Here is a 17,086-nt window from a genome sequence, read left to right on the forward strand (position 1 = left end):
TTAGACTGTTTCGGTTGTACTTCTATTAGTTTGCTTTTCCACTACTCATGTATACCAATATAGTATCGCTTTTTTCTTTATTCGGCATGGTATGATTCATTGTATTATTATATCCTAAATTAGATTCGTACTAACACTCACTAACACAATTAATGGCATATTCGCTCATATACATACAAACGCTCGTTACCTTCGCGGTAACACAAACCTGGTCACAAACGTGAATTGCAATCATCTACACATACTCACACCCGCGATTTCGCTAACATTAAAACGCCCCATTGATTAAGTGAACATTGTAGCACTTATAAACTAAAAACGCGGTTTCAAACATTAACCCACCGCTCATGCGATCATGAATTGTTCACGTCCGGAAGTATCTACCCTCGCAGTTGGGTCAATCAAAAAAAAATGTCGCTCATATTCACTAGACAACATGTTTCATGGCCGAAAACTCTAGTGATATGGGGAAACTGGATCTCTTCTAGCATTTGTATCACAAAAAAAATTAAGCATCAGATTCACAGTCGGCGCGCAATCTTTCAAGAATACACGCGAATATGCGAATGGCCACATGATTATAAAATCGAATTTATATACACGAAGCCACCTACACGCGACAAACACGTTAACATACAAATGCTGGATCCCTTCGCGATCATCCACGCAACCTACTCTAGCGATCTCAGCACTCTTAAATTTTCAAACGCGGTCCCATGCATGAATCTACAAACTTCCACACTCGCGCGATCTTGAATCGGTCACTTCCGGAAGTCTCTATCCTCGGTACCAGCAGTCTAGGTCCATGCCTTCAATTGGACTAATTAAAAAACTCATCCATTGGGGTAACTCACTTCCTGTCAGAATGTGAACTGTACACCGAAAACTAAATATCAGAATGACGGTCCGCGTGACTATCCAAGAATGCACGCGAATTTATGCACGCGAAGCCACACGAGCACACGCGACAAACACGTTAACATACGAACGCTTAAGCCCTTCGCGATCAACCAGGCACATCTACGCCCGCAAACTGGATAACACCCCGATAATAAGGTGAACGTTTTAGTACTTACAAATGTCCGTGTTCGTGTAATCATTACCCTCCATCCTAGTCACTTGAGTCCATACATTCAGTTGAGTTAATCAAAAAATAATGCCCATGTCCACTAGACAACACGTTCCATGGTAACATGACCGGGAACTCTGGCCATATCGAAGAACTCACTTTCTTCTACCATCGGAACCGTACACCGAAAATTCAGTATCAGATTCACAGTCTGCGAGCGATCATCCAAGAACGCGCAAATAAGCGAATGAACACACGGTCATAAAATAGAATTTACATACGCGAAGTTACATACACTTCAGCACACGCGACATACAAACGCACACGCGATCAAACACGTTAACGTACAAATGGTTGAGCCATTCGCGATGATACACACGATAGCGAAGTCTCTACGCCCGCACATATCTGTACCGTACAATGAATATCACATTCAGAATTACGGCCCGTTACAATTGGCCTTAAGCAGTGTTTTAGTGGGCGACATTGCCTGTTTCGTCTGCAATTGTAGTGTGTGATTCTGACGGGGAGCCATTCCGAGAGCCTAGCTCTACAGCTCCAGTAGGACAACTCTCGAAAAAAAAATCATTCAAGAGGCGAATAACGTTAAGGTTAAAACCTCTATCTAATTACATTCGAAAAAGCTGGAGAGTATTTCGTAAACTCACTCTCAGATATTTTTTTAATTGAAATTTAGTTTGGCTATCCATTTTGATTACTTAATTAACGCTGGTGATTATGTTCAAAAGTAATCCAAATTTTAAAAAATCTGCTTGGCTAGTTTCCATTTTCCTACAGTAGAAGAAGTAAGTCCCCAATGACTTCATAAATCACTAAAAACCACTACTATTTTTTCACTTTATGGTTAATAAAAAGAACGAGCTTACAATTTTTTATGCACTCACCAGGTGACGATGACTTGATCCGGCCCAAATTCAGCACCTCTTTTCGTTCGCCGATGGGCGACTGTCGGCTTGCTACGATTGTCGGCCTTGCAGTAATCTGAGCAGCAGCAGCATTGGCAGCATCATCATCCAAGCAGCCCAAGTGATCCATGTCGTTGCCTTGCTGACCACCACCTTCACCGTCATCGATACCGTCCTCGTCATCATCGTCGTTGTCGACGTCGTCTTCGTCGTCATCGTCGTCCTCGTCGTTGTCGTCATCAATGGTGGAGTGGCCACGTCCGGATGTCGGATCCGGTGACGGTCGATGATGAGGATGATGATGATGATGATGTCTGAAATGATGATTCGCTAGTGGCTCAAGTTCATCAGGCTGTTCGAGTTTAAGCTGGGAACTGATGCCGGTATTCGTCACTGATGACGGTTGAGAATGCAACGCTTGCTGCGATGGCGGCAGCGGCGGCGGCAATGCATTGAAATTCAATTCACGTTCTTCGGAGTCTCTTTGATGTCTTTGATGTTGCTGGTGGGATGACACTGTTGCTGCTGCCACCGAAGATGGGCTGCTTGTAGTCGGGATTGACAGCATCATGGATGTCACCGAAGAGGAGGAGGACGAAGGGGCCGGCGATGAACGGTGATGGTGATGAAGGGATAGTGGAACATGGCCGGTTAGTCTTTGATGGTGATGCTGATGGTGGTGGGGATGGTGATGTTGATGATGGTGATGATGATGCTGCTGCTGCTGATGTTGATGATGATGGGCTGGGTGATGTGTGAAATGAGGTGGTGGTGATCGTGTGGTTTGATTTTGTCTTGAGCTTCGTTCGTGCAGCTTCATTTCGCAGTCAAGTTCGTCCTTCTCCGTTTTGATCGAATGCATCAGCGGGCTAAAGGCAGTCATTGTGGACGATGGGGAAGTGGCGATTTGGGGACTAGTGGTCAAAGGCATTCCCAACGGGCTCGGGCCAAGGGAATATGCTGGCATGCTTTCCAGCATGCTTCTCTTCAGTAACAAATTACTTTCATTTAGCAATCCGAGGCTAGGATTCTGGAGCATCATCTCTCGGATGGATAGCAGGCTGTTGGGAATTGCATGCTGTGAGATCGAAGTAGCCGGCGATGGATTCATTGGTTGCATGCTCATCCCACCTGGTATCATATTGGGCGGAAAGAGTGACTGGGTTGGCTGCCCGGGAGGCAGCGTTACTGGATGGTGCCATTGTGCCTCGTTGCTTAACCATATTTTGCCTGTGGAAGATAATAGAAAATTCAAAAGTCAGTTATTATACACCTGTTGAATTGTATTCATCATAGTAGGCTACAATTGAAAATAGTTTCAATATTTTCAATTTTTAAATACTATTAATTTCTATAATTAAATGGTAGAACATTTATGACGCACAACGCTCCCATCCAATAGGAGCTAAAATCATGTCCTCACGCATAGCAAACGACGAAACCGATCAGTTCCATCCTGATGCCATTACGTCGCACCCATTGACACCCTCGTCGTCTTATCGGTCAGTTTGTATTCACGCGACGTCTTTAACAGACAAGGTTTTTTTCCCTCGCGTTTTCCGCTTTTTCCCGAAGCTAGGACGTAGTTTCGTTAATTTCTGGTTTTCTACTCCTCCCGATGCGAGGCTGGTATGTAGTTCCATTCATTCTCCCGTTCATTCATTTACCGACCCACTCCCGCACCCAAGTAGAGTGTATAGTAGTACTATTATACGCGGTTTACGAGAGTGTCGGTCCACCTACTATATACGGCAGATTTCTACACACTTACCCTACCTTCGAAAGCCGCCCGTCGGAAGGACACGATGCGGCGAGTTGTCAGATTCGGATCGATATCCTTCAAGTGGGAAACAAGGCGGATGCGGTCGTGTGTTGTGTTTTCTTGCAAAATTGTATCGGTGCGAGATTGAGACACATTAAAGTTGGCCTTGATTTTGGCGAACTTTGTTATTTCGATCTGTACCGGAAAATTTAACCAATCTGCACAGGAGTTTGCAGAAATAATCGAAGAAATTTTAGTTGTCATTTTCATTGAATTGGAACAATACAATTTTTATCGACAGCGTGGAAACCGTGAAATTTTCAACAGATGCGGGTTTCTTCATTTGGGATTGGGCAAAATTTGAGCGAAATTGGACCATAATAACTTATACCTAAAGCCATTGAAGTTTTATATAGGAATTAAGTGTATTTTTTCATTTCATATTAAAAACATAACCGTTTTCAAAGTGATCGAAAAATTTTAAAACTTGGTAGAAATCAGGAATTATAATATACTGTTTCTATTGGCACGTTCCTCATGTTATTCGGAGATTTGTACCTTGCCATGTCGTCCCACCACTTTCCTGATGCGAACGGGGAAGGAGGTGAAAGAGAAACGGCACGGAAATTGAAAATGACAATACAAAACAATCAACAGCCTGGACTCCTCACTCCCGTAGGAATAATGGACCCTATTGATAAAGCTTATAGCTCTTTACCTCACTAGGTTAGTAACAATAGCATATCCTTAAGTTTCAACTCCCTGTACACTGTCCATAATCGCAAATCAGTCCCATAAAGATAGGAAGTCCCATAGAAAACGGGACAAATATGCAACCATGTGCATCTATATATATCTATATCTATATATGGGGAACCAAAAATCCGGATACGCAATTGCTTTACTGCAGGGCTGTCACATATCAAACGATATGACGTTCCGTAATCAGATTCACAAAAAGCACATGAATAATACTCAGCGCGCTGAATAGTGTCCATGTAATAATTGAGTTTGCAATGTCCAGTCAGTGCCCAGACTGGAATACTGCAGTTGTGCTTGGAAAAATGCTGCAAATTCTTTGACATTTTCGGACTCACATCAGGCAGAAATGTCATTGTTTGAAAACAAGTTTGCAAGGTACGCCAATGGTTGCCATGTTCGGATGCTGTCCAAGAGCGAATCTTGTGCTTTTCTCAACTTATCAAAATTGGTAGAACTGGTTTCAGGCAAACGAAGTCAGTGGCAGCGCTAGCTGTAGCCAATTCGTCCGCTCATTCATTCTTGATGTTTCGAGTTCTTGATGTTTCGATCTTGAATCTGGCGAACTAAGTGCTTTAAGGGCAACCTGACTGTCAGAGCAAAAACAGAATCTTTTACCGCAAAATCCCTGTTGAAATGCCGATTATACGCCACACAGAATCGCGCAGTTTTCTACTTGGTATACGGTACAGTATCTACCAAGCGAATGAGATTGGTTGAATCTCATTTCACGACAATAGACGCCTGCACCGGTTCAGTCCTCCAACAAAGAACCGTCAATATGAAAAGCAACGTATTCTTCAAATTGTCGCTCCATCCAACCAGAGAACCCCAACGTACTTACAGCGAGAACAATTTCATAGTCAAAGAACTACAACGGATGAGCTCCGGGTGTAATCCTTCGTTACATTAAAAGCACTTTTGATGTTTTTTTGGATTAACTAATAGTAAAAAATGAAGACACCGTTGCTCAACAGCATATAAGGCTTGCTGCACAAATCAAAAAGCGTGTTGATGCAAATTCCGGTTACCAATTATATGATAATCATCGGCGAAACCACATGTCGAAAACCCAAGCTGACACCACCTTGAGGACATCCGCAGACACTCGCTGTCCTTATTTCTACTTGTCTTAACGATGAGGACAGATGTCGGTTGCTAAGCATAACGTGTATCCAGTATGTGATATAGGAAAGTACTCCATGACCTGCTGCTTTCAAAATGGATTCGATTCATTTTAACCGTCAATGTTTCAATTAATGACTGCAATGTTTGAAGCTTTTCAAATTGGGTGGGACAGACTTTTTCTACTTCTTGAAACGAAACAGACATTCCTCTTTCCGCTTTGCCAATTACTCGCCATTTTATCTGTTCAAATTCTTCTTGTGGTGAAGATGCTTCGATTTTGTTTACACGATTTTATGATTTAAAAATGGAGCAGGATGAAAATGTTAAAAAGTGTTCATACGCGTCGATTACCCATGAGTGTAAACTAAATGACGAATAAGCGTTTTTGGGCAGTATACATTTTACTGGGGAATAACATTTCATGATCTTTTTCACATGCCTTGGTTGGATGCGGAATATTTGTCCAGCTTTTGACTATGGGGAAGAAACTGCAGGCTGCAACATTCTCGTTGTAAGATGTCATTTTGAAAATAAGCAGACCGTAGCAGATTATTTTAAAAATATTTGTATAGTGATAGTCTAATAATCTAAAAGTGGACTAATAATCTTCCCATCACGATTGTTTTCAATGAAGGATACCTGTAAACAAACCGTATCTAAGCTTTAAGAAGTTTCAATCATTTCGTTATGCAAGCATACTAGAGTGACAGGAAAAAATGACCCCTATCGACCCACCCCTGAGTCGATTTCTAGTCCTACCAGGAGTACTTGTTCCAAATTTGAGGCAAATCAGACAAGTCTAGCTACCGGACCAACATGCCTGAAGTTTGTATGAGATTTTTCGACAATTTACATGGAGAAAAGCCACTTGCTCACATTTTCGCCACTAGGTGGCACTGTTCGCATCGTATTATCACTGTAAGTGAAAATAAGAAAGATAATTTAATTGTCTACAACTTTGTCGAAGACTGCTAGTGAATCCGGCTTTGTTAAAAGAAGTTCTTAAACTTTTAGCGAAGTGATGTCTGAGTCAGTTTTTCATGGGGCCTAACAGTGCATGGTTGTGTATCAGTACTCGATTCACACGAACTAAACATTTTTGTGAAATAATCGTTAGGGTTAGCTCAATAGTATGTTCAGAAGAATTGTAGTAAATAATAGAAGTCATGTTTTGGTTAGAAAATTTTAGTTCCACATTGTACCGCATAGAGGGCGCCATTACTAACTTTTCAACGGAGAGAGATAGCAATTAGGTGTCTTCCACAAAGTTGTAGAACAGGCATTTTGCAATAATTCTCCCGAACATTTCGATATTCTATCTCTCTTCTATGAAAAGTTAGTCTATGCGGTCACAGTTGGAACTAAAATTTTCCAACCAAAACATAACTCGTATTATGTGGTATAATTCTTCAGAACATACCATTGAGCCAAACCTAACAATTATTTCACAAAAATGTATAGTTCGTGGGAATCGAGTACTGATACACAACCATTCACAGCTAGGCCCCATGGAAAACTGACTCAGACATCACTTCGTTAAAATTTTAATAACTTCTTTTACCAAAGCCGGATTGACTAGCAGTCTTCGACAAAGTTGTAGACAATTAAATTATCTTTCTTATTTTCACTTACAGTGATAATACGATGTGAACAGTGCCACCTAGTGGCGAAAATGTGAGCAAGTGGCTTTTCTCCATGTAAATTGTCAAAAAATCTCATACAAACTTCAGGCACGTTGGTCCGGTAGCTAGACTTATCCGATTTGCTTCAAATTTGGAGCAAGAACTCGTGGTGGGACTAGGAATCGAATCAGGGGTGTTCCGATTATGTTTTCAAAAATTCATTATTTTTCTGGGCAGTCTAAAGCACACTGTTTAATTTCAATTCATATTTAACCAGCGGTTTCAATTGTATTTTGGTTTTCTTCAAATTGTTTCCGGTAAGCAACGAAACAAAAAATAGCATTTGAATTCATGAACTGCATCAGCAGATGTGCTGCCGAATTAAAAAAAATAATTGTGACTGACAGGTTTCTTTCAGTCACATTGAGCCAAGATCAAGAGAGCAAAAGAGCAAAAAGACAAAATATATCTCGCAGCGTTACTCACGTTGTGTGAAAGGGAGTGTGTGTTGCTATCTCAGTGTGAGAACTTATGCTGACAGAGAGTCGACTCTGAGTGCTTGCGACAGTGCATGAAGGATTTCTGTTTTCGGTTAAAGAATGCAGCACTGATCATGACTAGTATACTAGGGATCATGAACCAGTTAACGAGTACATAAATGATATTCTATGATTTCGCGATCTATTTCACGCGCGCGAATGGCAAGTCGTGACTTTTTTTTTTAATGGCCCGCCTCTTACCCCCACACCAAAAAGCTCACAAACGGAGCCCCCTAGTAGTGGACACATCAGTTCTCAGCGTACAAAAAAAAGGTCAGCACAACAAAACAAAGTTACGAATCGCGGAAACGCTGAGAACAAAAAAAAACAATACGAGACCGACAAAACACAAAATTTGACAAGAAGCTACGGCGAGTACCCAGCGGAAAAGAATCCTTTTAAGGGTCCCATCGTAGCTTTGCAGAAAGCTCATGATAATTTAAATTTATTTATTACTTATTGCTAGAAAAAATGCATTTATCAATTGTTTTTAACTAAAAAAATGTTAACCAATTATAGCTAAAGGAATAAGCTCGATTGGTGGTGAACGAAGTTTATATTAAAAATTCTCCTATTTTATTTTTTAAAATTAGTTTCAATTTTGCTTGGAAACGAGTGCGACATGTTATTTGCTTTAAATCAGTAGGAAGCTGGTTGAATAACTTAGGTCCGATGAAAGAAATGCGTCTTTGACCAAGGTTCGTGGATACTCTGGAGTATAATAAATGATTGGCTTGTCTAGTGCTGTGAGCTCGAATGCCTGTTGTAAATTCTAGATTATTATGAGCAATGGTATTATGCAAAGCATTGTGGATGTACATTATTGTTTGGTAGTTAGTCAACCCAAGCAAAGGTAAAATGTTATGGGCATTATTATTGTATAACAAAATAGTAGGGTACATAAATGGTTTTTTATAAATAATTTTAAGACATCTGTTTTGAAGCGTTTGTAGCTTTTTCAGATTCGAAATACTGGCACGGCCCCACACAGATTCAAGGTAGTTCAGCAATGAGTGGATGTGGGCATAATAAAATTTTAGAAGTACATGCTGGGGAACAAAAGAGCATATTTTACGCATAGCCCCACATAACGATGCAACTTTTCTCTCTATAGATGTTATATGCTCAATCCAGGAGAGTGTGGGGTCTAAGTGAAGTCCTAAATATTTGAAGCAGTTAGTTTCCTGAATTACAGACTGTCCCATTCTTGGGTCTGGATGCACGCCTATAGCTCTTCTAGATGAACGAAACAGAATATATTTAGTTTTTGATAGGTTCAAGGAAAGAAGATTTTCGTTGAAATACGTCGTTAGTGTTTTTAAATCCGATTCAATGTCGCGTACAATATCCAGGCAGTTGTTGTTCGGGTAGAACAACGCTGTGTCATCCGCGAAAAGACGAGGAGTCCCTTTTAACCTGAGTCTACCTAGGTCAGTGATATACAATAAAAATAACAGTGGCCCAATATTACTGCCTTGGGGCACTCCCATTTCTATTGGTCTATAAGAGCTACACGAGTCTCCAATAGATACGAATTGGTCCCTATACGACAGATAGCTACGAATAATATGATTTGCTAGTCCCCTGATACCATAGCATTCTAATTTCTTAAGCAGGATTGAGTGATCCAGAGTATCGAATGCTTTTTTTAGGTCCAGAACTTTCAGTTCATGAATACATTAATAATAATCTATGATTTAGTGAACTATTTTACGACCATGAGTGGTTATTCGTGGCTATTATAGTGAGAATCATGAACCAGTTCACGAATACATGAATCATATTGAATGATTTCGAGAAATATTCCACGATCGCAAATGGTAAATCGTGACATGAATCAGTTCACGAATACATGAAAAATATTTCCTGATTTCGTGAACTATTTCACGACCACGAACGGTCGGGACTATTCTACTAGGAATCATGAACCACAAGTTCACGAATACATGAATAATATTGGATGATTTTGTGAACTACTTCTCGAGCACGGATATTGGATCGTGATGTACTAGAAATAATGAATTAGTTCACGAGGAGTGTATGCATTCATGAATAAAATTCTGAGTTTCGTGAAATAGTTCACGAGAAAGTATCCAGACGGTTTTTTTGTGAACTATGTTCCTAAATCTATGAATATCATCATAAGCCAGCCTTTGCTTTTATGAATAATGTTCTTTACCCTTAAAGGCGCAAATAATTTCTTTTTTTTTTTTTCAAATTTTGTGATAATTGTCTCATAGCTTCAATACGTTACTGTGATAACTTTGAAATGATTTTCACAATGTTTTTTTAAAACAACATTGCGCATTTAAGGGTTAAAGTTGTCTTTCAGTTCACGTAAAGAAAATCGATTTGGTAATGACATGGCAGAAAACATGACAAAAGTTCGCAAATCAAAAGCAAATATTTCTACTAATAAAAGCGTTACGCGGGCGCTAGTGAAGGGAAATTGAACATAATTATACAAGCCATGATTTTTGTTCTTGGTCCTGTTTTCGTAATGTAAAAACGCTGTTGTTACTGAATTCATGGCACTTAATTCACGATTTTGGGAACAATTTTTCGTGTATGTTGATATTTCTCTCCATTTCCAAATTGTGTGATAAGATCTTCTGCCAATTCGTTACCCTATAAATAGGTTTTTGCATTCAAGTGTACATCAGAGCCATTCGCGGGAACAAATTCAATATTACATCCTAGTTGTCTAAGGAAATATTTGTAGGCTTGAGAAAATTAGCGAAATGTTTGCATTATGAGAAAACTATAACTATTTTCAAATGTTCAAACGTTCTAGTTGAAGGAATCTAGAGAAAATTTTCAATAGGACGTAAGTAACATTGAGAGCCTCTCTTTGTTTACTTTCTCTTTCGTTTATTACGACGTCAATACAACACTTTGCACTATTTTTTCAGTACATATCGAAAGCCGACGGTTTTTACTAGAATATTATGCAAAGAGTAGAGTAGTAAATGTTGAAATGGCCGAGTAATGCACAGAAGAGAAAGACCCCAAAGAGAATCTCTCATTGTTACTTACGTCCTATTCTAAATTTTCTCTAGGAATGTCCCTTCGAAACGTTGCACTATGGACAGGCAGGTGACCAAAAATCGAAAACTACATCAACTCGCAATTTAATTCAATTTTATACAGAATTTTTATGTGCACTATAATTACGTAAATCCTTGGCGATATCAGAAAAATATTTGACATAACTGGGTAATAACATAAAATATTGAAAAGGGATTCCACATGAATTTTTAAACTCTTCGTATCGCCATTGAATTTTGAATAAAACATATGGTCAAATATCTCATATGAAAACTATGAATACGTTTTTGTGAAATATTATTGAAAATTCATATTGATTGTAATGGTATACATTTTTATGAATAATAACAGTCCAACAATATCCAATGGGACATGAAAATATTATCGATACTGTCATCAGTTTTATTCTATCACTGAAAATGTTAATATTAGTATTGAATGTGAAATATTCAATGTTAAGGACATTATACATGCGAGCCACAACATAGCTCCTACGCCACACACACCCCTCTCCCCTGCCTAACCATGTATCTGACATGAGCAAATATAAAAATAGGTTTTTCAACACACTAACCTTGCTGGTGTGCCACAAAACTGCTACTTAAGGAAGCTAGAATATTTTCCTATACAATCAATCCGAGTTTTTAACGGAATGCCATCTGTAGCTCCTATTTTGTGCGAAAATACCACCCCTCTTCACTTGGAGTTCCTTTCGAAACACTCTTTTTCTCGTTTTCATTGCACTTTTTCAAATGCACTTTTTTCACACACCACTGCAAAAACACTCGCGAAACTTTAATCGTTTACTAACAAAACTTCAAATTTTCTGCCAATGTACAGATGACCAAAGGAAAATGTTCGGAAACTCTCATTTGTGCGTTTGAATTTTCACTTCAGATTTCAGTTTTTCCTAATGTAAACAAGTGAGTCGGTGCCTAGCAACGTGGCTTCCACATATCTTCACCTTAAATTACTGAGCTACTGAACAAATAATCATCCTATTTTTGCTATCAAATTAGAGCAATTTACGGCCATCATCCGGTAGCAAACGGAATCAATATCCTATTACACGCCTCAAGGCCACCACAAGATGAGAGGGTGTTTGTAATTTACCCAATTTTTAAACCCTTCCCGATGTGTTGTCAACAACAATCACAGGAGTAAAATTCCTCAAGTGATCCAATTTTCACTCCCAAAAAAAAAAATCGGCTGTCCACTCGAGAACCCACTGACAAAATCAGCACGCGTCCACAAACCGATCGATTTGCCCATCAATCGAAGCAAGCGACGGACGGCGGTGGATTAAAGCTGATGAGTCCAGTCCCAGTCAGAGGAAATTAAAGTTGCGCTGGACCAAAAAAAAGCAAACCATGAAAGCAGCCAAACACCGTCCGCCGTCGTCATCTTCGTCGTCGACCGACGGGGGGAAAATCGAAGTAAGCCAGAGGGTGGAAAACTTGTTTATGTACAATAGTTCCTAGGGGCAGGCAGGCTACCGGTGGAGGTCACGTGACGGTGTATAGTTGCTGTGTGTGTGTCTGCATGTGTGCATGTGAAGAAGCAGAAATCAGCGAGAGAAAGAACAAATTGTAATAAAAGAAAGGAATCGCATAAAGTGCAGCCAGAGAAGCCCAGATTTGTTGCTGTTAGTAATCATTAACCTGTCTCATTGTCTGGCATCACTGGTAGTTAGGAGGAAATTAGTCTACGTGTGGCAAAAACTGTGATGAGGTCGATGACTGTGTCGCCTCCGGGAAGGCAAATCCTCCGGTGCGTTACGATACACTAAACGGAACGGAAGTTTTGGGAAGAATCGGCGCGGGTGCGCCTGTAACTCTCATGTCTGGCCGGCCCTGAGCCGTGAGGAGGGTCTTTGTCTTCCAGCTGCTTTATCCGTTCACTGCTACTGCCAGACGCGCCCCATATTGCTTGAGCTGATGATTATGCTCGCATATTCGCACGCAGCAGACTCATTAATACAACAAAGGTAAGTGTCGATTTCTGTTCTCCCGCAGTACTTCTGCCCTTGGACGCCTCTTCCAATCCTTATATTTCAAAATCATACACGTCGTAGATGCGGCTGCGCTGCATCTTCGCATCGAAACAAGCATCGAACAGCGACGTCATTTGGTTCGGGAAAACAATATCTCACCGCGTCGTCGTTGTCGTCGCCGCCGTCGTCGTCCGGTCATCGTATCATGCCTGTATGCATTTGCTTTGGGTACTGAACAAAGACCTGGGTGGCGGTGGGTGGTTGGTTGGTTGTTGGGTGGAAATAGCTCTACTCTGGGTACTGGACTACTGAGATGAAATTCACTCTCTCTCGCTTGCTGTGCCATAGCTTCCCGCTCTTCTGATAGTGATGGGAAGAGAGCTGACAGCAAAGTCTCGAGGACGTTACTTTCGACTGGGGCTGGGCTGGCGATTGTTCGGCAACGATAGCATTTAATTTAACGAGACGTAAACATGCAAAGAGATTTACGGTAATTGATTTTCAATGAATGCAATTGCGTATATTTCGTATGGGAGAAAAAAGAGGTTAGGCCAATGATGAAATTGAAAAATATGAGTGAGTGTTCAATTTATTGGAAATAGAAATGCTAGTCAATTCGTTTGTATTTCTGTTCTTACGAGATACAAAAAGTTCTCATATACGCTCAAATTGGTTGCGATGCTTGTTTAAATAAATGGTCAAGTTTGAAACCGAAATGTAATACAAAAACTCTATTGTTGCTCCGGCAAACATCACCATTCACATAATATCAGTTAGAATTAAAATGATGGGATTTTCTTCCATCCGATTTGACGTGAAAGAGCTTGGTGAGCCCCGTTTGACGGCGTTCTGCAGATTTTTCGTATTGGAGAAGCGAATAGATCAACAGCCAGATTTGAAGCAGCAATATATCAAATTTTTGGATGAATATGAGCATCTTGGGAACTGCAAGGGAGTGTTTGAAGGGAATGATACACAAGGAATGTTGAAGTGGTACCTACTCCACTACGCTATTCTTAGTTCAATCAAGTGCAGAGTGGTGGTCGCCGGCAAGGGCACTTAATCGGTCTCTGAACAAAGTGATGATGATTGGTGCGTTTTGTCAGAACGATTTACTAGCAATAGTTCTTGCTTTTCGCATTTTCCATTAGGTTTCGACCGCTGAAGTGAAAAAATGTATCGGCAAATTGACGTCGTTGAATGCCAGCTGTAAAGAATCTTTTGGAGAAGGAATCCCTCCTATCGGTTACGAGTCTTGGCGTTCAGTTACGGTTACTTATGGGAAAGCATCGGCATCATTTTAGTCCACTAGAGCATTGACATACCTGGCTGTCGACGAAAAGTTACGAGATCCGTTAGCTGTACAAATCGTAAAAAACGCTAAATAACGGATTGTTTGGGTTAGATGACGTAGATGAAGCTCTTGAAGCATAAAGGCAATAAGATGTGATCAGCTGATAGTGAAGAACTGATGCGGAAATCAGATAGCGACGAATTACTTTACCATCGTCAGACATTGAGCATCCAAAGAAATGACGAGTATTATCGCTACTTTCGACGATGTTTGATCCGCTGGGGTTAGCAGCTCCAAATATAGTTCTCGGAAAACTTCTTATGCAGATGACATGGAAGGAGAAGTCTCACTGGGATGTGCAAATCTCAGTGGCTTTCTAAGCGCACTGGTTGGATGATGTGAGTTATTCAAGGGTTCACAGGAGAGTGGCGGCGGATACTGCAAATGAACTTGAACTTCGTGGACGGCTCAATTTAGCTTCCACAGCGTTTGGATAAATACTTTGGCTTGAACTATAACAGGACCGACAAGTCCAAGCGGATCGAAGAGTTTAGATGCGTCGGACAAAATAACTCGTTTGGTAACGATGGCCGATGTGTTCCACCTCGGAACTTCGAAGCGGAAACAGTCTGTGCATGGTTCCCACGCAAGCCCCAAAGTTTTTACAGTGGATGTGTATGAATCTAATTCGAGAATATCTCTATGATCTCGGAGGCCTGCTGGAAGATCTGCCAAGATCTCTTGACAATTCGAATTCCATTTTCGAAGAATAAATCCTGCGCTGTCTAGCAAGTTGTTCATTTCCCTTATCAAGCTCCTTCCTTTCTTCACGCTACTAACACCGGTGATCATGTCATCCACATAAAAATCCTTTTTAAGAACCTTAGCAGCTACAGGATGCGATTTGTCTCCGTCCTCTGCCAGCCTTTGCAAACAGCGAGTGGCAAGGTATGGTGCTGCTGAGGTCCCGTACGTAACGGTTGTCAATTCAAATGTTTGAATTAGATCATTTTCTGATTCTCTCCAGATGATGCGTTGCAATCCTTGATCAGCTTGTTGTACATTAATCATGCGATACATCTTGGCTATGTCAGCTACGAGTGCCAAACGATGCATCCGGAAACGAATTATGATTGACATCAGGTCATCTTGGACAACGGGACCAACCATTAAACCGTCATTGAGTGCGATTCCAGTGGATGTCCGAGAAGAGGGGTCGAAAACGACACGTAATTTAGTCGTCGTGCTGTCCGGTTTTAATACGGCATGGTGTGGCAGATAATAAACTGGTCCGGGTGCCACGGCTTGATCGTCTACCTTTCGCATGTGACCCATGTACTGGTACTCCCGAATAAACTCACAGTACAAGGTCTTCATTTCAGGATTCATTGCGAACCGCCTCTCTAAACTCATGAAGCGTCGAAGTGCTGAAGCCTTAGAGTCACCCAGCCTTTGGATGACATAATCTTTTTTCGGCAGGGTCACTACGAAACGCCCTGTATCGTCTCTTGTAGTCGTTTGTTCAAAGATTTCCTCACACCGTGTTTCTTCGATCGAATATGTACTTTTCACTTGACAGGATTCCAATTCCCAAAATTTGGTCACTTGGTCCTGGAGAGCTGTAGTCGTACACAGATATACAGCTGCTGTTGACAAAGCAGATGTCGAATCGGTAAGTCGACCGGAAACGATCCATCCGAAAACAGTATTTTGTAGCGTAGGTAACAATGAGAAAGGTATCTTCTTATCATACGGCTGAGCGAGAAGACAACTGATACTGTGTTGTGAAACATATGGTGGTTCTAAAACTACTAATAATTATTTTCGCCGCAACACCCCAACAATATGGGTATTTTCGGAATGGTCTTGAAGAGTAGATGCCAGAAATTGATTGTTGATGCCATTTTGAAATCAAAGATGGCGACTTCCGGTTTAGCGAAATTCGCTATAACCCAATCAATATGGGTATTTTTGGAAATTGAAGTTGTAGTACAAATAATTTTAATTAAACACTACTTAAATTTAAGCAATATGTTTAATTTGAATAAATTCAACCCCCCAACTCACATCACATATGTACGTCTATTTCTTCTCTCTCTTCCATTCTCACCGCACTCTTCTGGATGAACACATAAAAATATTTTACATTTTGCTGGTTTATGATTAGATCTTATATTTCAGGGTGATATAGATGACTGCCCAGATTTTTCATGTGGGAATTGCGGTAAACCGGAAGTCGCCATCTAGAATTTTAAAATGACGCTAAGCATCGAGGTTTTTCTGCTACTCGTCAAAACCATTCCTTAAATACCCATATTGATTGGGTTATAGCGATTTCAGTGAACCGGTAGTCGCCATCTTTGATTTCAAAATGACCTCAAAAATCAATTTCTGGCACTTACTCTTCAAGACCATTCCGAAAATACCCATATTGATTGGGTTATAGCGAATTTAGCTAAACCGGAAGTCGGCATCTTTGATTTCAAAATGGCGTCAAAAATCAATTTCTGGCATCTACTCTTCAAGACCATTCCGAAAATACCCATATTGTTGGGGGCGGGCCATAAGGAGTCTTCCAGACCCGTCTCTTCCATCTTTCCAAAAACCCTCTAAGTCTTTTGCATTCAAAAGGAATTGTTAATTGCGAAATCCGCGCAAAATAAAAACTGGCAAAATTCTTCTAAGTTTTTTGCATTTAAAAGGACTGAGAAATTTTTTTCAGAAAAAGTCCAAGTCTTTTGCATTCAAAAGGACTTAGAAGATTTTTGCAAAAACCGCGTTAATTGAAAAATCCGCGCAAAAAACCGCGTAAAAACCTGGGTGTAATTTAAGCCACATTTGAATGACAATATCTCTTCAGGGGTGTTGTCGTTCTGTTATTTCAATATCCCCTCGGGGGTGTTGATATATACGCTCATCGAGTAGTATCTTCTATTCCCTTGGAGT

At 40.5% G+C, this 17,086-nt stretch overlaps 1 protein-coding gene across 2 annotated transcripts in view; it reads right to left on the minus strand.

The window, feature by feature from the left end:
- The window catches only part of LOC131678920 (uncharacterized), a 466,403-nt gene that overhangs the window by 153,124 nt on the left and 296,193 nt on the right, over nt 1-17,086 (minus strand). For both annotated transcript variants that reach the window (XM_058959364.1, XM_058959363.1), the window contains exon 4: nt 1,975-3,225. In XM_058959364.1, the coding sequence (XP_058815347.1) occupies nt 1,975-3,225 (1,251 nt within the window). The remainder of the gene's footprint in view (nt 1-1,974; nt 3,226-17,086) is intronic.

This window comes from Topomyia yanbarensis, chromosome 2, assembly GCF_030247195.1.
Source record: "Topomyia yanbarensis strain Yona2022 chromosome 2, ASM3024719v1, whole genome shotgun sequence".
Lineage (NCBI taxonomy): Eukaryota > Metazoa > Arthropoda > Insecta > Diptera > Culicidae > Topomyia > Topomyia yanbarensis.